The sequence below is a fragment of the Numenius arquata genome, chromosome 11 (genome assembly GCF_964106895.1).
Source record: "Numenius arquata chromosome 11, bNumArq3.hap1.1, whole genome shotgun sequence".
NCBI lineage: Eukaryota > Metazoa > Chordata > Aves > Charadriiformes > Scolopacidae > Numenius > Numenius arquata.
In genome coordinates this window covers 16,276,760-16,304,084 of record NC_133586.1, presented here as the reverse complement: position 1 = coordinate 16,304,084, position 27,325 = coordinate 16,276,760, and the positions used below count along the sequence as shown (strand labels likewise).

Sequence of the window (27,325 nt, the reverse complement as noted above, 5' to 3'; positions counted from 1 at the left end):
AGTGAAAACTTCTCCAGATTTACAGTGCTGTTGTAATGCCAAATGTTAGCCTTTTAATTGTAAACTTCGAAATGGGTGAGTAAATGTAGAATTTTTATCCCTTCAACAATGTAGTGGCCCTTGTTAAAATCTCTGAGAGACAATAAGGTCAGAAAAAATTTCCAGTGGGTAGTGTGGAGGTAATGTTATTGATCATTTGTGTAGGGTATTCATATCAAATTGTTGTATATAATTCCTTGCATTACTGTCACAGGCAAGTTGCATTTTGCTGCACCAAACAAGTCCCCAGTTAGCCTCATGCTGCAGGTATTCAAATTCATCCTTGTATCTCTAGAACAGAGCTCTGTAAATGATCGGTTTGCTGTGTGCAGCACGTCTAATAACATTCATCACACATCTTTTGTAAAGCTTTTACTATATAGTTTCTTGGCCTGTGCTTCTATATTTATCTCAGTCATTTGTACTATGAATTTGTAGCACATTTTCACCTGGACAAATGATCGGACTTGTCCATTGCTTTTTCCTTTTGCTTTACAGATAATAATTTTTTACAGAAATCTTAAATCAGAATATATGATTGGCACTGTTCATATTTTTTTCTTTTCACTGCCCACAATATAATATTTATATCAATAGAGCCATTATTTCTTATTCTAACTTCTTTTAGGAGTTATTGTGGCTGATATGATGTAGCACAGGGTGACACTGAATGATGTAGACAGTCAAAGGGTGATAGAAAACTTGATATTAAAGTCTGGATTAGGGATAATGTTAAGCAGATTGTAGAGTTGCTCTGTTTAGCCATGTGTACAAAGTGCTTACCCATCCAGCTGCCTCATTTAGTTTTAACTTTAGAGCTATGATCTCTACTGTAACTGAAATATATTTGATGCATATTAAAATAGCAAAAGCTCAGGATACCTGGGTTAGTATGAATCTGTGTGACTGGGCAAGGCTCCCACTGTAACTTAAATCAAGTTTAAGATTTTAATACTGAACAGTATTGCCATGGAGATAGTGGTCAGGATCAAAGAGTCTGCATGTATAAATACTAGACATATTCCCCTTTCTCCCCAGTTAGCTTTTGTATTTAATTATTTCAGTGATGATTAGATAAGCTATATTTAAGATAAATCTCTGATTATACACACATCTATATCAAGAAAGGGAGTGGAGAGGGAAGGTCAGGGAAAAACCTCAGACCATTTCGCATAATAAAATGACATATGTTTACCTTAAGCATGCTTTGGATCTGTCCAGCATACCATTAATAGACGGTTAATATAGAAACACCTTTGTTTTCTTTTGTGTGTACGTATGCCATGAGGAATGGCTACATTTTTGTAGTCATCAAGTGATCAGCTCATTGCAGTCTTAACATGCTTCACATTGAGTATGTGCTAAGGTGAATAAAATCAAAAGAAATACAGAATATATAAGAGAATCAGGAATTTCCCTGGGGGAAAAAAACCCCAGTCTTGAAAAGGATAAGGATGCTGTGGGATAAAAAAGAAGGAAAAGAAATGATAGCTTCTTGAGTATAAATTGTCATCTGTTTTCCTGGTAAGAAATCATAGCAACTGTTGTCATTATAGCTCAAAGCCAAAAACATATTATATTTGACAGTTTTAATATTACTGTACAACAAGCCTATAAAAATAACATGAGCTGAATGCCTCTTCCATGTCAACTTTTCTTTGTGAATAAATGGACTAGCCATGCTATCCTTTGTAGGTCATCAAAGTAGTCTTTCGTTTGTTTCGTAAGGCCTACCATGGTGCAAAAAAGGTGCTCTGCAAAAAATGTTATAATAAAAGAAAGAATACATTTAAACTGAATGAGCTGGTTAAAGAAACTGAGAAGTGCAAAGTTTCTGTGGAAGCAGCATGCTTATCTTGAATAATAAAACTTTTCTCTAAATCTTTACTTAACCCAAACAGTTCTGTTTCTGTAATGCAGATGGGAAGTAAATTAATGGCAAATGCTATAGCATGGAGAGAGCTCCCTATATCACCCCATCTTTGTAAAGCACAAACTTATGGTAGAAATGTTTTGTGTAAGCATTAGGAGACCACAGTAGTCAGCACAGTAAGAAGCATCTTGTTAATTCTAAATCTTAGAATTAAACTAATGCAAAAAAATAACCAAGTCAGAATAAATCTGTGTAGGCTTCTTTGCTTAGGAGCAGCTCTCTCGCTAGTTAACCTTACAGAGGAAATAAATTCAAAATGGTTGCACAAAGTTCTTGAATATTCAATTTATTGAAAAGTGAGTGAAACTTACTCCTGCCCAGCAATGCCTGCCAGGAGTTAATGCGGGCAAAGTTATCTGCTGAGGTGTCTAGTGGTGGCATTAGTTATGGTTAAGTAGTAGGACAGGATGTGAAATTCCGTGGCAGCTATAGTAACTAACTATTGCAACAAAAGGTAAAATAAAGCTAGTGTTTGAAAAATGAACACCATCTGTAGGCAAAACAAACTGGGAAACCAGGAAAAAGTATACTGTTCCCAGCTGAACATTAGGAAACTGAACTGATGTTCCAGTACCCTTTCTAGTCATGTAACTGAGATACAGAACTTGGAGAAGTAACATAAAAAACTTCTCATGTTCACAGTTAACTTCCGATGACAACCTATATTTAAACAACAGCGTTTTGAACAACTTGGGAACAGCGCAGCCATTTTAATTAAAATCCTCTTGCAGTTTCTTAAGGAGATAGCAAAGCAAGTAGGATGGCAGGGACATTGTTAGGACAGTGGCAGCATCTCTCAGGAGATAATGAACCTCTTTTGAACAATTTTTCCCATATATCAGAAGAACCGTCTGGCGGTTTTCAGAGTGCTGATCAGAACAGCTATTACAGATGAAATGCGTTTCTTGCATGTAGAGTTCTCTTTCACAGTCAAATGATTGACCACAACATAGTGGATTTGTTGAAAGGCTGATAAGGCTCTTGCACCCACGGTTGTTCTGGCTGAGACTGAACCAACTACAGTGAGTTAGGAACTTACTTAGATGTAGTGACACAAATTCTTAAAATTTTCAGAAATACCTAAAACAACATCAAGACTTAAATCTCAGCCTTACAGTTTTCCATTCAGCTTTGCTTTGTCCACTATGCAGCAAGACATACAACAAAACCTTGAAAGTCTCCTAAAATTCATTAAACTCAAAAAACAACAGGGAAAAAAAACATGCTTTGTTTCAAAACTCACCATTTGTAGCCAGATGTTTGTTGTTAATACTTGATTCTTTTCATCCTGAGAGGAAGGAGAAAAAAACAAATCACAGCTTGGTACCATACACTTAAAACAACACTCTTAAATACATTTGACTATTCTGAAATAGCCCTTTGTGCTTAGGTACCTTTTAAAGCAAAGGGATCATTGCCTCGAACTTACTGCAGCAGAAGTTTTCACAGGTACTTTTTCATGTATTTCGTATTACCACAGTCAATCAAACTGTTTCCTGAGGTATCCTTCTGCCAGAGCCTTCCCTGGGGCTCCTTCTTTGAAAGAATCTCAAAAGGCAAAGCAGATTACAGTAGGGCTTGCCTGTTTCCCCTTTGTATAGCCCTCTTTGTATGGTCCCCTTTGCAGCCCTCTCACTGATTAACCTTACACACCAGACATATGCAGGTAACAGAAGAAATATTGAACAAAGAAAGTGTGCCTAAGCTCAGGTGATGTGTGCTGAGGCCGTATTGAGTAGCTTCCTGAGAGGCAAGTAGCACTGCTGATAGCAGTGAAACTGTACAAAAAGTGGTGTATCAGCTTTACCAGAAAACTGTAGCCAGGGCAGAACATTATTATTCTGCCTGGAACAGTTCCAATTTGAAGGCCTTCCCCCTTGCCTCCTTTGACTGTTTGGTGTAAGCTCAGGTAACACAATAGGCATCTTAATGCTGCAGTTAATTAAAGAGTTGAATTCTTCACTCCTCAGACAGAGGAAAATGTTATTGATCTTATTTCTGTGGAGGTACTGTATCAGTATCCACCTGGGTTGTGTGAAGCTGATGGAATATACAATCTATAGTATAGTCAGTATTACACATTCCCCAAACGGAATGCACAATCCCTACCCCAACACTGGTCAAAGCTTCATTTATAGTCTATGGAAGTGTCATAGCAAGTTTCAGTCACTCATACAGCAGCAACTGTCAGAGATGCTCATACATGTAGACCTCTGAACTGAAATCTGTCACTCTTGAACTTAAATGTTGTTCTGAAAAGCAAAAAAATGTCCAAAACCCCCACACATGTAGTCACATTTCACACCAAAAAAAAGAGCTTTCTTTTTTTGATAATACTCTTTAATAAAGGTCAATATTCTTTACTCTTTTGCTGCTGTTCAGTGGACTTCTAAATGAGCAAAAGTCCTGAGAGACCTTTCACAGAATCACGGAATTGTCAGAGTTGGAAGGGATCTTCTAGAGATCATCTAGTCCAACTCCCCTGCTAAAGCAGGATTGCCTGTAGCACATTACTCAGGACTGCATCCAGGCGGGTCTTGAAAATCTCCAGAGAAGGGGACTCCACAACCTCCCTGGGCAGCCTGTTCCAGTGCTCCGTCACCCTCACCCTTTAATTGAAACCATTTTAGAGAAGCACAATAATAAAAAGTTACACAGTGTGTAAAGTCAAATACAGTGCAAGGGATAGTGGTATTTTTAAAGTAAGTGAAGACTTTTGAGGAGGAGCATCAGTAAATGTGTGCCAGTGTTACTAGGTCACGTATAATTATAGCTAAATGTACAACATACAGACAAATAAAAAGATATTAGGTAAAGATCAGTATTATGCATTAATAAAGTCTGCCCTCAAATGCACGTTCCTACTTTCCTTTAAAGTGAAAAGTAAAATAAAAAATACAAGGAAGCACACACCACAGCTTGTGATTCAGCACTTCTCTCTATTTTCTGCTTCATCGCCTCCAGGAGCCTTACTTTTTCAAAACTGTCTCAAGTGAGCACCTCATTTAAATGCCATCCTGGGGAAACAGGTCTCCTTAACCCTTTGGTTTCAGGAATACGTTATAAACCTGCATTGAACTAGCATGCTGAAGGCATTGCTGAAGATGTCAGCCAGGCAAAGCAGTAATTAATTTGCAATAATAGCTGTTACTCTCTAGTCATACAAACATTAATTTGGTGCCTCTCTCAAAAACCTGCCTATAGTGTTAGAGCACAACAAAACTAGTTTGCATGGGTTCTTTAATTCATGAATGAAGAAACAATCCTTAAGAGTTCATTCATTATCACCATGACCTAAACCACTTGTCTATAGACAAGTGTTGCAGATTAAGGACATGTAAAACCTATATATGTTTCTATTCATCATAGCCATTTTTCGGTCAGATGTAAATACCACCAATGATAAATTATCTTTAAAAGTCTGATAGCATTTTCTCAAAGCTCTGTGCGCTGTCACAGATGAACACAAGTTCCTATAATGCAGTGCCCCATCTATTGCACCTGAGCAAAGCCGAGAGCACTGCTGCTGTGTGGTTTCTCTGCAGGGCAGACAGTAGTTGTTTTGCTTTGCACAGGCGTAACTGGCTACCCAAAAGTGCAGAGCAATTCAGAATCCATTATGTTGCGGGAAGCTTGTTTCAGGACTATTAGCTGAATGGCATGTGCTCCTGCATGGTTAAATTCTGAGTTAAACTCACATTTTATTCCCAGTGTGATCTCTTCATACACATGAATGGCCCTAGCCTTAGATTAGTGATGTTTCAAAAATTCCCTTTTCTCTAGCAGGAAAAGGTTGTACTAAAGCTGGAGTGCTTAAGCTAACGATACGCCGTGGGGATTTGAAGCTCTGAGCGCACAGCATAGTTGGATGAACTATTTTAGGAGTACCAGAAAGGAGCTGTACTATCAACCGGCACACATCACAGGACCAGGCTAGAGAGCCATCACTGAGCAGGCAGACTAGCAGAGCTGAGGGACACAGTGGGCTTTTAATCCAGCGGTGCTGCTGGCAGAATGATTGAGCTGCTCGCTGCACTAACCGGGCAGCTGAGCACACGGCAGAGCCGTCGCGGGCTTACCTGCAGGAGACTCTGCAGATGCATTCTGAGAGCCAGGAGTTACTCTGAACTGTTCTCTTTCACGCAAACCTGGCTCAAAGAGGGTATCCTGAGAGAATTAACTCAAAAGCAACTTGCACAGTGAAGACAGGCCCAAAGTGAAGATGGACCATGCTGTTTTCCTGCTGTTTCTTCCTGTTATTTTAAGCATTTAGAGCCTCAAAGAGTATATTTGAACAAAATAACTCCCGCTTGGATTACTATTTTTATGGTTCCATCAGTTTTTAAATCATATATCCCATCACTGCTCCTCAGCTATAAAAACTTCGCTGCATGCTGACATTTGGTTTATAGTGGTGGTTTTTTTATAGTGTTTGTTGGAGCAAATGGCTTCCAACGTTTTAGTCATTATTGGATTGACTCACCCATCGCTAGAGGAAAGATTCTGATTTTAGAGGGTTTGTCCTTCTCTGTGGTCCCAAGTGCAGCCAGTGAAAGGTGGGGCAGGAGACATCCTGCAGGGTTTCTCCTGGCTAGGGGAGTTTTTTGGACACTCTTTTAAAAGCTTTACAGCAAACTGCATTAACTCTGGTTTTCATCAGAGTTGTGCAGTACTTCCCCATGAAATGATGAGTGGTCTTGAAATGCTTTGTAGAACTTCACCAGTTTTTGTCACTTTGCAGTATTTTGTAAACACTTACAGAAGAAGTGTTGAACACAAAAGCAAGGCAGCTCCTATTACAAACCCCTTCTACTGTAAAGGAGCAAAGAAAAAGGACTTCACAACATATTCTGAGATGCTGGGGACATTAGTCAGGGAATGAGACCAGAAACTCTGTCATGTTGTTTGGATTGGTGTGGATTTTTTTCCCATACCAGAAACTTTAGGTTACTTGATGTTCAGACGGTACTGGCCAAGTAGCACGGCTGAGGAAGAGTGAGGTGCCACCCGCGCAGAGGCAGGTGGGTGGGAGGCTGCTTTGGTCTTCTCAATTCGTAACGGTAGTCATGATCTGTCAGGGCAGATGGCAAAGTGCCACTGGACTGTTTATCACATTATATTATGGCAGTGTAGGCAATGAAGGGAAAGTAGCTGACATCAGGAAGACTTGAATGATCCTTCATTCATTTTTGAAGGTAGAGGCAATGATTTCTGGAATTTTTCGAAGGGAGTTGCACTGTCTCCATTCTTCAGGTTTCCATCACTGGTTTTGTCTGTCTTTTCAATTTATACAGTCTATCAGATGGATCACCTCTGGAAACATAGTATTAGATTCTCACATTGTCCTTCCCTTACCCTGTGTTCAACAGAATATATAAAACAACAGATGAAAATTTGATGATGCTTTGTGAACGGCGTTAGCCTGGACGTTACAGACTTTGTAAGGAACATTATCTGCTGACTTTGAAAGGGATGTCAGCCCATCTAGTGTCCACACTAGAAAAGATACACAGCAAAACAGCAAGGGGAAAAAGAAGTAAAATAAGCATGCGTGCCTACAGACTGGCATGTAGACAGTGATGTAGCAAGAAGCACATACTTCCCAGAAGACCTTCATGAAGTGTTGTCCTGACAGAAATCTATCAGCTGTAATTCTTGCACTTCTTTATTTTTACACGGTTGAATCTCACCTAAATTACGGAAAAAGTAATGCCTCTTTGAACTGGGCTTTAGTTACTGTGAACCTTAAAAAATGAGTTTGTAGAAACATTTTAAGACATCTCTTGTTACAATGTTACATTCCTGATTAGTACCTGTAGCAAGACTGATGTTAATTATTGTATTCTAACGTTAAAAATGGGCTGGCAGCCAGCGGGAAATGTAAAGGCACTTCCTATATAGATTCTCACTTTTGTTTGCTTGAATGTCATCCTACTGAAACCAACAGGTTAATCAGTTCATTAGCTCTTACCTCATTGTCTCAGCACTTGCTCATTAAACATTCTTAACATCTTCTGATCCACAGTGTCAAATTACTATCACCTAATGATGGTTTTTCCCACATGATTTTAAAACCCTGTAATGTTTAATTTTTGCTTCACACAGCTTGGGGTTTTCAGTGTCATGCACTGAGCTCACTAAACTGTATAAAGTGAAAGAGCCTGAATCCTTATAAGATTAGTACTGAGAGAGTGGGCTGGAAGGTGAGTTAAGCACTCATAAAATGGTGAGTTGACAAAAGATTGATTCTATGGCCATACTTAGGGCAGCCATAGTGGCAAGATGAATCTGAGCTTCTTGAAACTTATGGAGAGCAGTGAAGGGGCTGGACTTCTCTATTCCTGCCCATCATGCTGGTGCACACCAGCACTTTGTGTGGCCAGCCTCTAGGAGAGGCCAGAGCTGCATGTGGTCCAGCTTCACCCACCTGGAGCCCATCTGAAAACACCATCCTGACCTCACATTCTTTACAACACTAAGTCAGCAGCGGGGACTGTTGCAGTTATCCTCTCCTCATGTGCCAAGGTCAGTGCTAAACTTTTATATCAAAGGTGGCTCAAGGCTTCTTAGTGGTGCAGGCAAAATTGAATTTTGCTATCTCAGGGGTGAGGATAAGATTCAGTTACTTAAAAAAGCCAATCTGGTGTTTCTGCAAGGACACTGAAATGAAAACTGCAGCTGCTTGCCAAGGACTACCTCTGGTCGTCTGTAGGTGGGGGCTGTAGCTGCAGCAAGTCTTGATCTTGAAGAATGTAGTGGAGGGTGGATAGTCAGGCTGCCTAGTAATGGGTGTGCATTCATTACCCCTCAAGCCTAAGGCATCACCTACATTGCACCTGCCAAAAGGTCAGATTAATTAAAATGCAAATTTGGATGGAATTAAGGAATGTTGGGGGGGGTTTTGCACAGGAATAAATGGATTCACGGAGCGTTGGCAATTTGAAACACGTGTTTTAGGCAACATAAAGATGAAGAAAAAGGCAGTGCACAGAATTTGTGAGATGAAAAGATTTGAACTCCTGATGCTGCTTCCCCACCTGACTTCCCTTTCACCACAAAAGGAATAGGTTAGTGCCATTACCCTTCACTTCTCCAATAGTCAGCAATATACCTTTTTATCATAGTAAAATGTTTTTGACTCAGCTTACAATACATATTTCTCATTATGCAGAAAATACTGTATAAACAGGCATTACCAATGCATAAATAATATTAATAATATTCCGTGATCCAGCATGTAAGGCTCAACACCAGGAATAGGCCACGGAGTGTTTCTGATTTCTTGGAAATAGATGCAAAAAGTGCGAAGTGATTCAATAAAAAGTCAGAATTGGAAAATATAAATTTTAACTGTTTCACTGTATTTTTCTCAAGACCATTTCAAACTTAAACACACGTTTATGTTTGCGGTTCTGACTTTTGCTGTATCAGTGAGATTTTTATACAAAAACTGAGCTCTGACTTAATCTTGTAGTGGCACAGCCTACTGCTGGGAAGCAACACTCCTTCAAAATTACAGCAACTGTTGCAAACTATTTAAACAGAGTTTAAGATGATGTGTTTTCACTACACAGCCCAATCATCATGGTGTGCCAGTTCTGCATGACTTGGCCTTGGGCTTGTGCTTGCCTTAGGCCAGCTGCCTTTATATCAGCTGCTAACTAGCCCTGATTCTGTTGGTGCTAAAAACCTCCTGAAAAATGGTCTTCATTATTTCATACTCAGCCACTCCATGCTCCTAGTGACCTTAGTGAAAGTTGAAGGCATTTAGGACATCACCCTTTCTTCTCTTCCACATTCCACTTCAAAGCCAAATTCAGTCCTGAGGCGCCCTCTCTGCTAGGATGATATCCAGCTCTGTGACTTTGTCACCTTCCAACTCAGAATCTCTCTGGCTCTTTCAGGCCTTTAGGGAGGAGGTATTGCAGCTGTGCTCAGGAATTAGCTAAATATCTCCTGAAGCATTAAGGTGAGTTTTGCATCAAATCTCTGAAATCCAGCCTAAAAATGTCTTCCTTACTTTGTGTGCTTCTTGATCTTTGATTTTATTTCCTGTAGCTTTTTTTAATTGAAGAATTAAAGTCTTAAGGAAAGCCAAAATGTGAGTGGTTATTTAAAGTGAAATTTGAAAATAAAACTTATAGAATCATAGAATGGTTAGAGTTGGAAGGGACCTTAAAGATCATCGAGTTCCAACCCCCCTGCCGTGGGCAGGGACACCTCCACTAGACCAGGTTGCTCAAAGCCCCATCCAGCCTGGCCTTGAACACTTCCAGGGATGGGGCAGAAATAGAAATAGAAGACTTCTTTTCTATTGAGCTCTTAGGTTTACTAGATCTGTGATGGATGGCATGTGAATTGCCCTTCATATTCTCTACCTGCTGAAGGTCTTTGTGAAATAGAGAACTGCCCTGGAGAATTGCTCCTGACTGGGGAGAGTGGAGTTTTGTTGGTGGAGATAACACAGACTGGCACAGATTGCTGCCATGAGCCATTTTTATCTTTTAAGGAGGCTGACTTTGGACTATAAACTCAAAGAGAGGCAAGGCAATAAATTGCTATTCTGGGACTAAGTTAAATACTTATATGGGAAAGACAGAGTTTTCCTGTAGGGAGACCCCCTCCTTTTGTTTGTGATAACAGTGAGTGAAGTTTATTGAAGATAATAGAGATTATTAATCTCTAAATCTCTAGCCAGGAACAATGCAGGGTAAATCTTTGGCATATTCCCATCACAAACTGCTGTCCTGAACACCTTCCATAATCTTGAAGGACAGAGTGGAAGTACCAGTCGCAGGTGCAGTGACAGTTCCTCTATTTCCTATTTGAATTAAAATACCAGCCTGTTTACACCATGCGAACGATGCAGCAGAACTGAACAAGAACCTACACTAGAATGTGCAGCTGGAAAGGAGAATGCAGCTGAAGAGTATTTGTGAAAGAGTTGTATCACCCATGCAAAGTGTTCGGGCTAATGACTGTTGTATATACTGGCCCAATTTTATAAATCAGTTTATAAATATTTGTAGGAGAAGGCCACTGTTAATCCAGTGAAGTTTCCTGAATGAGGCAGGTGGGATTAAGGTCTGACTCTGCACTCTCATTCTATTTATTTATTGTTCTTGTTTTGTTTTAGAACTGTGACCTACATTCAGTGATTCCTCTGTCTGGCCATATTTACTAGAGCTCTCTCTTGTACAAGTTAAGGGGTGGGTCACACTTACTAGAAACAGTGCTGAATAAACCAAACATTCCAGCTCAAGCTACTTCTCTCTAGCAGATTGTCTTCTGTGACAGCCAAGACCTCATCTTGCTATTACTTCAACTCTCTGCAGCTTCTCACCTTCAAAATATGACTTATCTTCATAAATGTTTACTTAATCTGAGTGTAATGTTTAAAGATATGGAAGTTTTATTTCAAAGCAATATCTACTTATGCACACATCCCAGCTGGCCTACGTATATATGTATAATGCCATTTTCTTTGTTCACTGGGCTGTGGAATAACCCAGTGCCAGCAGTACCTGAAGCGAGCCAGCTGTGCTCTACTGGGTCTAACTTTGGACTATTACTCTTACAGCAAATGATATTTAGTATTTGTAGAGCATTTTCCTGTCTTGACAGTTTGTAAGCATGTCCCTTCCATCAGGAACATGTGAAATTGTTCAGACTACTCATTATCTTTTTGGGGTTTTTTAGAGAATTATTATAAATGAGACTAAATTAGTAAAAAATCAACAAATGCTTTTTAAAGAAGGACTTTGTAAATCTTCCTTCTAACCTACAAGCACATTAATTTTCAGCAAATTAAACGCAAGGAAAATGGTGCCCAGCTACAAATAACAACACAACAGTGCCAAATGAATACTTCACACTACTGCTACAAAACTATTACATGGCATTACAGATTTCAGCACTGCTATAAATATCCTTAACAGTGCAGTCTTTGCACATAGTTACACAGCTTAAGACTGCTACATCTGCTGACATGCATTCCAGATGTTTGCATGAGCACTAGACCAGCTGCAGTTCTGGTCTGTGTTTGACACTTGAGCCAGAGCATATTTAATCCAAGGTTTGCTGTGAGCCTGCCCACAGTTACAGCTCAAACTTAGTGACTGTAGAGCTTGACCTATGTGTAACTCTAAAAAAAAAAGGGGGGATTTTCAGGTGTGTGTTCTGCATGGGTATTGAAGCCTGGAGTTCACCTGCCCCATGCACTGTTCAGGTGTGTGAGTAGGAGAGAAACAAAAGAGTGAGGGAGTAAACCTGAATACAGCAGACAAGTGTGCTTCTGTGCTTATAGCTAAAGTTCCATGAAAGCTTTAAAGTTTCTAGAGTTAAAATGCTAAAATGTTCCCAAAGCATTCTGTGCTGCTGGGATAGGACTAGATGCTCATTTTTGGCCTTCTGAATGTCTTAATTTTTTTCTTTAAAATAACAATTAGGAAAATGTCATTTGAATTTTATCTGGGCCAAGATGGAGTTTGGAGAGTGAGATGAGGAGTCTGATTGCTTTGCTTAGCTTAATTCAGGTGAAATTCTGAGGGGGAAGTTGTTTGGTTTTGTGTGCTTTGTTTTTTTTTTCAGTTGTGCCATGTGTGCTCTATTTTGCACGTCTGAAAAACTCCCGTGGTTTCTTCACACCAGCCAATCTCGTGCTTTTGCAAGAAGCATTTGCTCTCTCCCCAGCTACTTTATCTTGCTTTAAAAGAAAGGTGGAGTTTGCTCTAAGCATACTGAGGTCATCCCAGATGGATGCAAATCTTACACAGCAGAAAAGCTGCTGGAGCAAGAGCGTGGAAGTGCCATCTTAGCTCTGGGCAGAGAATCTGTGCGAGGAGCCTCCTCAAAATGGGGGAGCATTGTTTCTGTTCCATCTACACCCTGACACGGTCTGACAGTCGTGCATGCCATTGACTGTAACAGGGCTTTGTCCTGGCACTGGGCTTGAGATGGATTTTCACTGAGTTTCACAGAAAAGAAGCGGAGATTATAAATATGTGTAAGAGCCTCATGATGTACTATTTCTGTTACCATGGGGACATAATTGTAATAGCAGTCTTCTTTCTGTTTTTTTTCAGTACATCATTGTTAACAAGAGATTGTATTTAGATTTGAACACATTCATCTTTGCAAAGACTAGCAGGGACCAGGCATATGAAATGAGCAGAGTACAGCAAAACTAATAACGTACTTCAGCACATTTTGTGTGTAAAAAATAGTCTTTTGAAGAGCAAGAGGGGGAGGTTGCATTTTTTCAAGTTATCTTATGAATTCCCATGATTCACTGTAGGTTTCACTCAGTTCCATTATTAAATATAGTGTAGAGCTTAAAGTACAGTTACATTTATTGTAAACGTGCAAAATAACAACTGTGTTCTGTTGCTTTATTTACAAATAATTCTTGATTCCGTTGTATTCCGTGGCAGACTCCTATTGAGAGGATGGAACCCTGAATTAGTGTTAAATACTGGCTCTAGGTACTGCTGATCATTGTCAGTCTGACACAGATAGGCATCCCAGTTCCGCACACACGCTGGGATCTGGGAACTACCAGCCATTCCACCCCTGGATGTAATGTCAGGACAGCATTACATCAAAGGATTTGACTCTATTTTTATTCTTGCTCATCAACTTTAAGTCATATTTGACTTTCCTTTCTCCTCAAAATGTTCGAAGTCATATGGAAATGCTGTTATAGCATGTGTATTTAGCAAACTAAAGTGGAAGGACAGGTGCATTCCTTCAGGTAGAGAAGAGGAAGTTATGGGATAACAAGGAGCTGAACACAAAGGTGCCTCTTTCTCTCCCTTTGTGTGAGCAGAGCGCACAGCTCCAGCTCCAGCCTGCTGCTGGCATTCCTCTGCCCTATTTTTGTGAATAACAGCAACAGGAATTTCCACACCTGACCAGAGCGTTGTGTCCATGTTTTAGCATCAGTTCACAGGCTAAAACTGCAGAACCTTCAAGGAATACCAGAGGCACAGGGATGGAGGCACCCGACTAGGACACAGACATGAGGAATAGCTCTCTCCACTACAAACAGACACAGCTAAAGCTAGTTTCAGAGGACTGGGTAGCAAAGTGCTCAGCCCAGTGTCTCTAACTATACTATCTTACCTCCAGCTTTCCAAGTATAGGCAAATTAAGGAAGGAGTAGCTCCAAAATTCCTGTAATATGTAACATAATCCATTATCCTTGATGTCATGGGGTCTCTGTTCAAGCTAGCATACAGCACAGATATCACTATGGCAATTAAAAAATTCCCTGGAGAAGGGTAATAGTACCAAATACATTGCTTATCCTGCTGAATGTCTCTGCAGCTCTTGACACAGAAGTATTACAAAGACACCTTAATAACTCAGGAAGAAAGAATGAATCAGCATTACAGAAATTCTAGTTATTCCTTACTCTACATCCTCTGAGGGACAGGCTTGAGAGTCCTCTTTTACAGCGTCTTCATTTTCAGTTTTCCCTAAAAATCCATATGATCCCTACTTCTCTTTAATGCCTGTAAAGAATCACTGACAGAGGTACTGAGGAACAGTGAGCTTGGCTGAGAGGAGTACGTTGATGAAAATCAACTGTGTGTCTCTCTCTTCACAAATGCAACAAGCGTCACGACTGAAATGTCAGAACACCAACGCAGTCCTTCAGGCTGCAGTTTTCTGCGACACAAAAGAGCAGACTCTCTCCTATGAAAAGAACACTTCTGTCTGGTGGGGTCAGAGATGGAGTGAACACTCCAAAATCCATAAAAAAAGCTTATTTGAATTTCCTGAGCTCAGAGTTGTTCAGTCAAACTTGCCAGTGCTCCTTATTTTTTCTGTCTTCATTCTTGCATTTAGTAGCATTGGTGGTAGTTGGTAAAAGGCCTGCTTCTTTCCTCTCAAATACTGAACTGACATAACTGTGTAGTTATTGAGAGTAATTATGGGGATGCCACCCACAGAAATATGTTAATACTCACAGCTGAACACAGAAAACAATCCAATAAAAGTCCAAAGCAGTAGTGCTGTATAATTAAACACGTGTGTGGGTCCACAACTCCGCACAGGGTTATCCATTGCCTTCCCTTTGGGCTACTCCATTATGAGGATCATTCAAGCAATATGGAGATGTGATTATAGACCATGCAAATATTGCTTCACATCGCTCCCCGAGCATTTTGGAGATAATATATGATATTCTTATGTTGCTGTCAATCAGCAGCAACATGGCTTCTGCTGTGAGCACTTCCCAGTTAGCTGTTGAAGCTTTTAGCAGTGTTAACAGCCTTTCCTTTTCACAAACCAAATTCTAGTTTCAGGCATGAATGTACAACTGTAAGTGAAGGTTAAAGCCAAATACAAGTTTACTTCAGACTTCTGGTTATTCTTGGAAAATAATTCTTCTATTTTTTAATAAATTAAAAATTTAAAATAAATTAGTTAACACGTTAGAAATAAATTGTTTAAATAACTAAAAATCTAAGTGAATTTTAAAAGATTTCTTTTTCTGTATGAGCACTTGTATGTATATGCTGCCAACCCATTGTGAGATCTTACTTTTTTTTTGGTTTTGCCTTTTTTGTAACTCAGAGATATATTTAGATTGGGAACAGTTGGATTGTGTAGTAGTCTATTCAGGCAAACATGGTGAGGAGTTCAGGAGAAACTGAAGAATTCACATCTGTATCATCTAAATTTGCAGTAATTAACATTTGAATGTTTCTATGTTAATACACTGTTCATAGTTAGAAAAGCGTTTGCATGCAGTCCATTGACAATACTTTGTTCAACTGCTGTCAGCACTATTATATTTGTAAATTTGTAAATTACTGAAAACTTTTTATAGTGTGTGCTTTTCTGAGAGAAAAGCAGGCACTGTATCTGCACAGCCCTGAAATGAAACAGAGACAGAATACTACCTACTTGGTTGTTCAAGAGCTGTAGCCGATCAGGACCAGGATGACCATTTAAAAATGTTAAACCACAACTGATAACCTAACCTCGTCCCCGGGCTCCTCCGGAATCCGCGGTGCTCCCGAGGGTGGTGCTCGAGGTTGGGCGCATTGCTTTAGCAGCACTGCCCACCTTCCTGCCCCATCATCCCCCAACTGCTGCATCCCTTTCCTGCCAGCCTGGGGACCCACAGCGTCCAGGGCCAGGAGCGGGGCAGAGGCCGTGATGGTCAGGTGTGGGTTGCTTTTCCCCAGATAATTCATCCGGCCCACAGCATCTTCCCACAGCACTTCCAGAAGCCTTCCCAGGAAGGAAATGGATATCAACTTGGTTATTAAGTAGTGACATGATGTATTGTCTAGTACTTGAATATAACAGGAATATTGTCGTTTTAACTGTATATAGTCTTTTAAAAAAAAGAGAAACAATTCTGAATATTACAGGGAGCGTATTCGTTTCACTCCCCAAACTTCTGTGAATTAAAAGCTTTGTATAAGAAAAGTACTAGTTAGCCAGACCTGTCTCCCAGAAATTTTGTTGTGTGCTGTAATTTTGTTTTATTAGGTGATTACTGAGGACTAGTAATAATTACTAGAAGATGTGACTTTGCAAATTCTGTTGTTCTAGTAAGAGGTCCTGTGTAAAATGTGAAAGGTTTGTGTTCTGGTCCCTGTACTCTACAGCAATCCGTCACAACAGAATCTGTTTTCTAGGACCTTGATCATACTTTTCACAGTGAGGAAGCAAAGCTTCTGTATCACAGGTAGCACACCAGTAGATGTCTACTCACTTTTTAAGTTAATGAAGCACCCATTCCAATGTAGTTAGAGAACAAAGAAATGAAGTACTCAGCTTTTATGATTTGCACTGATTGTTTACGTCACAGAGGATGAGCAAATGTTAGAGAAACTGCTTTGCTTTACTCATATTAAAAAACAAACAGAAAAATCCCAACTGATTTGTATTACAATTCCAAAGACCTCTCTGTGGAAGCAGAAAGCAGAAGAGAAATTCTGATGTTCACATACAATGAACATCTCTAATGTCCTCTAGTTAACGATTATCAGGAGGTTTTTTATAGCTTTTAGTCAGTCCTTTTTTCCTTCCCTCAAACTGCTTTAAATAAGTTTAAATTCATTGCTCCCCATTCCATCCTGCAGAATACAGACTATGTTTAAAATATCTTTCAAGATCTAATGCTGTTTGAGAAGGCTAGGTAAAAGAAAGATGCTGAAGGAAAAAACAGTCAAAAAAGCCAGAGTATATTTAGAAGCACAGGAAAAATGGACAAATATCACAGAAATAAGGTTGCGGTTTCTCTTAGTTTATTGTTATCTCACCGCAGTACAGTATGAAGAGGTGTTGTCTGCTTGTTTAAATAGATTCATGATCAGAATATTTTAGACTGTTATTTGAAAAGATCTGTTCTTCATCTTTCCTGGGGGAGCAGAGTATTCTGTTTCCTGTTATAATCCAGTAACTTTCATAGGTATTAAATTAAGTAAAAATATCGGAATGCATGTCCCAGCATTGCTCCAGTTTTCTAAACTCTCAGGAATAAATCACAGTAGAATGGAAATGGCTGCAAGATGAAAGTGAAAATACTCTTTCCCTTTAGCATGGAGGGAATACAGATCAAGCAGCAAAGTGAGAGGAAATGTACACAAAAGAATGCTAAAATTTTAAAGAATAATGCAGATTTGATGAGCTTCTGCCACAACCATTATTTGCAAAGAGGCTGTTGAGGTTTGATAAACAGCTTAGGAACTTCTTGATTTGGTGGTTTAAGTTGTCTTTCCAGATTTCAATTTCTTTTCTTTTTTTTTTTCTTCTTTTTTCTTTTTTTTTTTTTTGGCGGGGGAGATGTTTGCTTTATAGTCTGTTTCTTTACAGAAGCTGTTCTGCTTCTTTGAATGACAGCATAATTTTCATTTAAAAATGTCAAGCTATTTCACATGACTCTCTTGCCCAGTGGGCTCAGGGTATTTGCAAATTCTGAGCTGCAGATTCTTATGTAGAAGCTCTATTCAGCACTGTATATAAAGTCATTGAAGTCAACTGTATCACTTACACTCTGTAAAATGAAACAAGGACGAAAGCCCTTGAATATATAAATCTAAGTCATACAAGTAACCAAGGGCAATGTAGGATGAGCAAAGTTTGACTGAGTTCAGATAAACATAAAAAAGTTTGCGTACTTTCATATTTCCTTTGGTCTGCACAAGTGCAGCCTAAAGGAACAGGATTTCTCTTGAGATTCTGCTGCTGCTCACTACATACAAACAACTATTCAGCACTTTTCCCTAACTAGAAATTAAAAAAAGAAACAGGAGAAACTGGAAAATAAGCAAAAACTGTTGAGTAGTAAATGATTTAATTAGCTAGTAAATGTCTGGAGGAACCATGAAAGAGTCCTGACTAAACAGTGTTACACAACATAAGTAAGAACTTGAATATTCATGTAGATAAATAACTAAATTTGAATTTCTTAAATAAATTATTAAATGTTGATTCTTTTGCTAGTAAAAAAAAAAAATAAAATAGTTTATGATCAGAGTTGACCAAAATGGACACATTCATACCCACCAAGATGTTTGTCACCCTAAGTCTTGCTACAGAGGTCACAAGCTTCAATAGAGAAGGAACTAGTTTGGGTTTTTGCTATATATATATGTATTATATGACACATTTTAAGTGAAGAAGAACCATGGTTATAGGTTTGTGAGCAGGTTAAGCTTAAGCTAATCTAAATCCAAACTAGGTACAGGTCTAGGTCATCTAGAAAAATGACTGCTCAAAAAATTGACACAACTAATTGCTCAGCCCCAGAGCACTGGCGCAAGCCAAAGCGGGAGGAAGATAAGGCCAGAAGTTAGTGAGAGAATTTCTTTCAGCAGCAGAGCTCTGAGATCAGCTTAGGACACTCACAAAGTGCTGACCCGAGTCCCACATAGAAAATTAGTCTAAATTCTCGATTCAAACCAGAAAGCCCCACAACACAGTAATGTTTTCAACAGTTGCGGACTAAGATTGCTGAAATTCCTCAGAAAAATCTAAGATGACATTTTAATGAAAATTAATATCAGAAAGCCATCGTTCCCATCCCAGTTCAATAATTCTTCTAGTCTTTAGCATTTTTATGATAAAGTTTTTTTAACGCTGTCTTGCATGCTTCAACAGTTATTATGATATAAACAATTCTGATGTTAAAAGGATCTAGTCTATCAAAATATAATTAGTTTGTAAATGTTTTGGAACAAAGATGATCTTTTCAGCTGTGTTTATATATCATCTAGCACAGGGAGAGTCTGGACTGTGACTACAATTATAGTTGATGGAATGATAAAAATAATACAAATAACTGTCCTCATAGAGAGGGAGTACTGACCTTTGGCTCCAGCTAAGAAAGCACTTAGGCATCAAATTAAACTGATTCAATCCAACCAAAGCCTCCAGCAGATGGATTATTTCCAGTGCATCCAAATATTTCTTAAAATACAGTGCCCAAAATTTTACATAATTTAGGCTTTGAGAAAACATGCATCAAATTGGGTCAAACCAGTCCTTTTACTCTACTTTTACAACAAGACAATGTTAAATTCTGGTTTAGCCCTCAACATTCTCTGAGCCCTTCTCAAACTTATGTCATGTGCAAATTTAATAAAAATATTACTTTGTATTCAAGGTGAAATGAAATGAAAAAAAGGACTCAAGATTGGTTCCTGGGCAATCTCATAATGTAACTAAATCTCCCTATTTTGACAGTGAACAATTGACAACTGCTCTAAGATTTTCTAACCAGTTCTGCCGTGTGGGTTTACCAAGGCTTTATTCTCTAGGTTTTTGCTAAGAATGTTATTCCAAAAGGCTTTAGTAAAGTCAAAATACGTACCTGGCTGGAATCAAGAAATCTGATATACTTCACTAAAAGTATCTTTATGCCGTGTACCCAATTTTGTTGAAGAAAGGCACCTCATTTCTTTAGAAGTGTTCTTTAGCGTTGTTCCCAAGTTGAACAAGGGAAGTTCTGCTTAGATCTTAGGAAAACAAGTCTGCCATGATGGTAGTTGAGTACTGGAACAGGTTGCCCAGGGAGGTCGTGGAATCTCTCTCCATGGAAGCATTCAGTACTTGTATGGACACAGTCCTGAGTAATGTGATCTATTCGGACATACTGGGAGCAGGAGGGTGGACTAGATGACCTCTGGAAGCCCTTTCCAAAATAAAATAAGACTAGGATTTTTCTATGTTTTTAGATAGCAGTAAAAATTGAGTTTGAACTATCACTGCAAATCTCAGTGTATTGCAGTTCTTCATGTCTGTGTCTCTAAGCAGTAATTTGCAGTGTAAATGTATGATCATTTTGCATTAATTTCTAAGGTTTCATTTTCTGACTTTGGGGGATGGAATTCCCTCAGATAGATTTCTCTTAGTTGTGTTAACTTACAGTAGATACAAATGTGTCTATTGTAAAAATGTCAGGCTAGGCACAAAATTAATACCTTCGTTTTTCTATGCCATTCACTATTCTGCACGAGATGTAGCAGAGTATGAACAGCTTTGCTGCTGTGTCTATTCCTGCTGTTCGCTCTAAACCAATAGGTAGCGGCTGAATATGCTCCTCTGATGCTATTATTGGGATGGATGTTACTAGAGGAAATAAGAATGTTGGAAGGTGTTTGCTGGAGGCTAAAGTGGTGGCTGTCATTTTATCCAGTGTGGAAATTATTTACCAATGTATTTCAAGAATCTGTTTCTCAAAAATGCATATGTTGGAAGTTTTTTCTGAAGCGTAAGTTAGGTTCATACTCCATGCCAACGCTGAAATACTGGACAGGCAGAGGCCAAAGACTAGGTTTTTGTGCAGGTAGTGGTGTTTCCATGAGGTGAAATGTAGAAAAAAATAAGTAGCTTCTCTACATCATGTTCCTTATTTTTTTGACATTGTACTGAAGCTATGACCTTGACCAACTATGACCATCCATTAACCTCTCTTCCTCTCCTGCCACTGAGGTATGCAGATACCCTCAGTATTTGTCTATTAAGATTTTCTTTCTCTGCTTATTCTTAAATTTTGTTTAGTTTCTTAAGTCAGGTATTTCCAAACATTTTCTGATTCAGATCCAGAGAGATGTTTATTACCAGCCTATTCGTTCAATATGCGTTTCTTTCCTGCAAGGAGTTTTGAAACAAGATTTCAGTAAATCAGAGAGGAAGTAGGTTATTTTTCGTGTCTTCCATCAAATTGCTTGGCATTTCTCATTTCAAGAAAATTGAAACAAATAATTATAAAAAGCAAAAGAAACCTCTTATTCCATCTTCTGATGTTATAACAACTCAAATGTCCTTGAAAAGCACTTCTGGCCAGTTGGCTGTCTCCACTTTGTTTTCACTTCAGGATGATTTAATTGCAAGATTGTTTGCAAAGGTTTAAGAGCAGTGATTTTTCTATTAAGGAATACAGGAATAAAGTGAACTGGAAGATATCTAGATTCTCTCTCTTGAGGTCTTATTCACTTGACACAGAAACTTTTTTTTAATTCGACTCCTTTCAAATGTCTTGCTTTCCATTTCATCCCCCATCCTCTTCCACCTAAATTCCACCTTTCTTCCAAACTCCTTTGCTGTCCCTAAGGTCTGCCATGCACTCCCACTTCTCCTCTGAGCACTCCCCCAGTTTCCTGGCTCCTCTCTTCATTCATGTGTCCCCGAACGGCATTTTTCTCATGCTGCTGCTCTTTTCCCTCCCGATGTAGCAACACTGTATACTTTACTATGCCAGCTTGCATTCTTATTAGACGATTCACTAAGTCTAGTGGGCTGAACTAGGTTGGGACAATCAGCACTTACAGGTCCCTCATTATGTAGTCCTGATATTAGCATGCTTATTAGTATGCAATACCAATAAAAGAAGAACATATCTGCAAGCATAGGATGGAAATAATTGCTAGTTTTAGAAGGAAAGGTAAGGTAGGAAATGTAAAAGGTAAATGTAAGGTAGGAAACATCCACTGTATTTGGAAAGGGTTTCATGTACTGTCTCCCCTTTCTGTCAGCAAAGTCAGAGTGGAATGGAAGAGGCTTCAAGTCAGGAATAGCAGCAACCTGGCTCTGTCTGTTCTGGCAGGGATTTGACAGATCTGCTCTGGATAGGTCTAACGCCCCATACAGCTTGTATCAGCTGAGAAGCCATTAAAGTGAATATATTAACTACAGGAAAGTATGATGGTGACATGTTCTGTTTCTAGCTTGTTAAACCAGTAATTGTCATTGCAAGTAGCTGTCATTCCCACCAGCGTTTGCTTCTTGTTGACAATGAAGAAAACTCATTTGTTTTATAGTGTGAAGCTTAACTTACTTCATGGTTGGTTTCTTTCTTTGCCTGTCAATCCCAGATCTCTGAGAAAGAAATGCAGTCAGTTTTATAGCAACCAGAATGAGCTGTAACTAAACTGCCAGTACAAAACCTATGGCTTTTTACTGATTATGAAGGGATTTTTTTTGAAAGGCATGCAGGATCAAAAAATCCCCTTTGAATCACATTAGCTAAGACTGTCAGTCATTGACTATACCCAGATTGGCTAATGATCTGTGGATATTTGCCCTTCAGTTTGTATGGTTTTTAATTAAACTTGACAACTCTGGAAGAACTTAACTGTGTGAAGTTGACTGCCTGCTGGCCTTTAGCCATTTGTGTCTCCGGCAGCCAACTGTTCTTGCAGTAGTCAAGGGCAGGGTTATAGCCATGCCAGGAGTGTGGGGAAGAGAGAGCCCCACTGTTAACTCATAGAAATGCAAAGGAAAACTTTATAGTATAGATGCAATTTAAGTAGAAAAAAAGTCTCATGGGCATTCAGCTTATTCTATTCAGGAAATGTTTTTAATGATGTAAAGAAGGCTTCTGTAAGCTGTGCCATCACTAGGAGGGTTTGGCCGTACAACAAACCTTTCCCAGAGTGGTAAATACTTAAAAACATGTTAGCTTAACATATTCAGGCCAAATGTGTCTATATAGAATGACACAAGAAGTGCAATTTCTGAAAGCTGGGGAAAAAATTGATCTGTTCACAGCCCTGTTTTATTTTGGATCAAAGTGCTTTTTCGAGCTCTCCTGTTCTGAAATAAATCTGAAATGAATTGTATGTAGTGTAGTGCTAATGGTAGCAAAACCAACCAAACAACTGAACCCCCACAGCATCAGGGGGTTTGTCCTGGTTATCAAAATAAACCAAGCAGTAGAGAAATGTTTCCTGAATGCACAGTTGTACAAAGAGTTGTGCAAAAATCCTTTGAGGGGACTGTACTGTCTTGTACTAAAGCAAAAGATCCTCAGTAGCTGTGAGAAGGCACATATGCAGCAGGAGGTAATTTCCCAAAAGGGAGCTGCAGAAGAAGGTCTTGTAAACTAAGTCCATGGTTGGGAAGGGGTTTTATCGAAATCTGGTTTAAGATTTGGTTAAAGCGCCATGTACTGTGCCGAGTTCTGCAGAGATACATTAAAATGTGGAGTTTTGTTCAGGTGCTCAGTTTGAACAGGCCTTGAACAGCCTGGCTAAGCTCTCCTGACCATATTGGCCTATTACTACCAAAGAGAAAAACCTAATTAAAACCAGAGATACACAGAACGTATAGCTACCACTGGAGGCTCTAGCCAGCAGCAGCTGCTGCAGAAGCCACTAAAGGGGCCTGGTGCACTGGAAAGAGAATCTAGATGATATGGGGCCAAGAGAACTGAGGGGTTATTTCTGTCCTGTCCACCACATTCCCTGACATACCTGGCAAGAGACCCGTGGAGGTCTGACAGTGACAACAGCTGCAGCAGTAGCCCAGATGGGGACTTTCAGGTGTTCAGACTGACTGTCCCATGCTGCCCTTCGTTCTCCTCACTTCAACTTCCTTCTCTTGCTTTCCTCTGAACTGCCCTGTCCTCATGACTCCCAATGCCCTTCCAATGCCTCTTTCTTTGTGTTACCTTGACGCATTCTAAAGGAATACAATTACAAGATGAGTCATTAAATTAATATATCCGTTATTAACACAGTATCATTTATTCCTTTTGTGTTGATCCTTGCTTTTATGGTTTTTCTGCCATCTCTGATTGTCCAAAGGCATTCTTGCTTACTTGTCTATTTAGACTGACTCTTTGTGTCAGGAGTCACCTACTACTTGTGTCTGTAGAGTGTTCAGTGTGAGGAGATCCCCTTTTTAAAAAATCTTTAAACCCACATGCAGTTAGTGGGATGTTAGTGTCACCTGTTATATCAGCCCACAGGTACAGGCTTTTATCTCACATCAAAGTTTGGGTCTAGTGCCTGGCTGGCCTCTCCCAGCTCCCGGGTGCTGGTGCAGTATAGCCACACGCTGCGTCAGGTTCAGGCTGCCAGCACCTTTTGAAATTGTTCCACTCTGCATAACACTTATTTTTCCCTCCCCATCATTCAAAGAATATACGACTCCATATAGCTTCTGTTCTGCTCATTGGTATCACGTAAATTAAAACTCGGCTGCCATAGACAAGGATAGAACTGACATATTTTGCCTGTTGGCTTCAGTGACACTGAAACAGCTCACTGGCTACTGCTGCCTACTCTCACTTTAGCAAATAGTAAATATCACACTGGAAATACACGTGCTATTTTTCACCTTAGGTCTAATAAATCTAAAACTTGCACAAATGTGCATAGAAACGCTATGAGCACTTAAACCTGCAGAGAGTTCTGTGCGTGTGTGGTGACCTTTAGATACTAAATGAACAGTGTCTGCATTTTGGCAATCGGCAGCTTGTAAGGGAACAGAAAGCAAGCCACTTGTCATGAATAATCTCATCTTTCTTTCATTTTTTATAATTTTGTTGTGCCTTGAACTTAAAGCAGCTGATGGAAAGATAATGGTATTTTGAGGTTAATTACTAGTTTTAAGTAATTAACTTATTAGTGGCCATAGCTAGTTGAATTAAGTAAAAATGAATATTGTAAACCCACTTATATGTAGTTTGATCTCTGTGCCACTGCGACAGTGAGGCTTAAATTTGAATATATTTGTGTTCATGTTTGAACCCAAAAGATCTACAGTGCATTTTACAAGCCTGACAAGCACGGCACAGGAGTATGTATTCATAGACCAGACAACTGTGGTTGCAAGTAGAGCAGCTAAAATTTAAGCATATAGAATGTAGTGATCTTGTCTAAATAAGAAATAACATAACTTGGATTTTGGCCAGGACACACCCTTCCTTTCCCTTCCCAGCCCCCATCTCCAGAAATAGGAAGTTTTTTAGTGAGCACCAGAAATCAAGAATTTTGGGTTTGCATATCCTGCCCCCCCCCCCCCCCCCCCCGAGACTACACTTGTTGTTGGTTCTCAGTACAGTTAAGGATTCAAAAGGCAGAGTATGCAGTTTGAGTTTCACTGTAAATATTTCATACTGCTAAGAAGGTCGGGAAGTACTGACAAGAGATCTACAAAAGAGGCAAACTTTAAGTTTAGTTCTTTAAAAAGGCAGTGAAAATTTGGCATTGTGTCTTGAATTGTTTGTGCTTTCCAATATCTTGCAGTCTTGCTTCGCTATCACAAATCTCCATTCTGGTAAGGAAAAGGCCACCCTTTTAAAGAAATACTTTCTTAGAAGGTTTTACAAACTCACCACATCCATGATCTGCATGAGGCTGAGAGTGAAATAGACAGTGAGCGGCTGAGAATCATTTGCAACCGGTCGCTCCAGAGGGTTGTAATTTTTCAGCAACTCCTTGTAAAGCTTCCTTTGGAACTCTCCTTGCAGGGACTCTTAAGGCACAGAAATAAAAAAATAATTAGGATTCTACATCAGAAAGTAAAGCTAGGACGTAAGCTATTTTCCTTCTATCAGATATTATGTATCTATTATTTTACCTGCTGCATTCCCAGAAAAATGCCATTTTAATTCATATAGTTCATTAGCTACTACAGCAAAATCTTAACGCAAATGTATCACTCTTTCTTTTCATCCCAGCCTGTAAGTGGGATTTCCTCTTTGATCATTCCTTGGCTGGCCAGGAGTGATGAATTCTAAATGCTAATGATGCTTTGTCAACACACGTACCCTTTGGTCCAGCAGCAAGAAGCGATGAAGAGGAAATACACTACCTGTATTTTGACACCTGTCCTGGCATAGCTATAACCAGAGAAGCCGAGCACAGCTACGGCAGAGGGCATCAGCAAGACAATGGGAAAAAAATGGCCACAGGTTAGATGGAATCCTACTCTCAGACTGCTTCAGATTGAGAACTCTTCGGGGCAAGTACTCCCTGCTTCGTTCTCTGTTCATGCAGCTACAAATAAAGTGGGGGTACAGGGTTCCTGGCAGAGATGATAGACACTACATTAATATATGTGGTAAGATCCAAGGATTTCTGTCCTTTTTACATCTCAAATCCAGGGATGGTCTTTATTCTGCCATTTTTCTCTGGAGGGAGAGGGAGCAGGTCCAGGCGGATGTTGCCGAGCAGACCAGGGACAGAGGCAGTTTCAGAATGAAAGGAAATCTGGGTCAGGGTAGGAGCAGGTCCTCGGGATGCCAGCCCTCCCTGTCCCCGCTCCAGACGGACTTTCCTCTTCCCTCTTATTTCCTAGTCCTGAACTCCCCCCACAAAAACCCCACAGCCTCTGTCCTGAAGCACCTGTCATTTCAGTGCCTTGAGAGAGTTTTCTCCCCATCCCCATCGCTCTGCCCGGCTCCCCTGTCCCCTCCGGGCAGCTCCCCGCACCGGCCGGCCCGCGGAGCGGCCCGGGACAGCGGACAGCCCCCAGCCGCAGTGGCAGGACGTGGGGCGAGGGGCCGGGGGGAACCCCGGGCAGCTGCCCCTGCCCTCCCGCATCCCGCCCCGGCTCCCGGCGCTGCCCGGCGGTCACTCACCGCGCACCAGCCCTGCCGCCGCCAGCAGCCACACCGCTAGCTCCTGCAGGCCCATTCCGGGAGACCGAGGGTGACACCAGCCACCAGCCGAGACCCGCCGTCCCCGAGCTGGGCCGCTGGGAGCCGCCGGGGACCGCCGGCAGCTCGGCCCCTTCCTCCGCCCGCACCGGAGCTCGCCCTGCGGCGCCGCCGGCTCGGGCGGAGCGGAGGGATGCTGACGGCCCGCCTCCGCCTCCTGCCCCTCCGCCTGATGGATTTCCCTCAATTCCCGGGTCCCTCGGCGTCCCCGGGCCGGAGCGGGGGGAGCGGAGGCGCTGGCAGACTGTTCCCGCAGCCGGAGCGATGCGGTGCCCTCGGCAGAGCGGCAAACCCGGCGTTATAGAGAGGAGCGGGGGCAGCCCCCCCCTAAACCTTCCCCCCCTTCCCCAGCCCAGCGCTCGGTCATTCCCCTTTGCTGTCAGCAGCGGCTGCTGCTGTGATAGGCGTGAATTAGCCCAAGGGGCAGCAGAGTGCCC

General features: G+C 40.5%; 1 protein-coding gene across 1 annotated transcript in view; it reads right to left on the bottom strand.

The window, feature by feature from the left end:
• Nucleotides 1–26,865, bottom strand: part of CHRFAM7A (CHRNA7 (exons 5-10) and FAM7A (exons A-E) fusion) — a 41,148-nt gene extending 14,283 nt beyond the window's left edge. The window contains exons 1-3 of the mRNA XM_074156124.1: nucleotides 26,811–26,865; nucleotides 25,563–25,702; nucleotides 3,216–3,260 (exon numbers count right to left, since the gene is read on the bottom strand). Of these exons, the coding sequence (XP_074012225.1) occupies nucleotides 3,216–3,260; nucleotides 25,563–25,702; nucleotides 26,811–26,865 (240 nt within the window). The remainder of the gene's footprint in view (nucleotides 1–3,215; nucleotides 3,261–25,562; nucleotides 25,703–26,810) is intronic.
• Nucleotides 26,866–27,325: the final 460 nt, after the last annotated feature.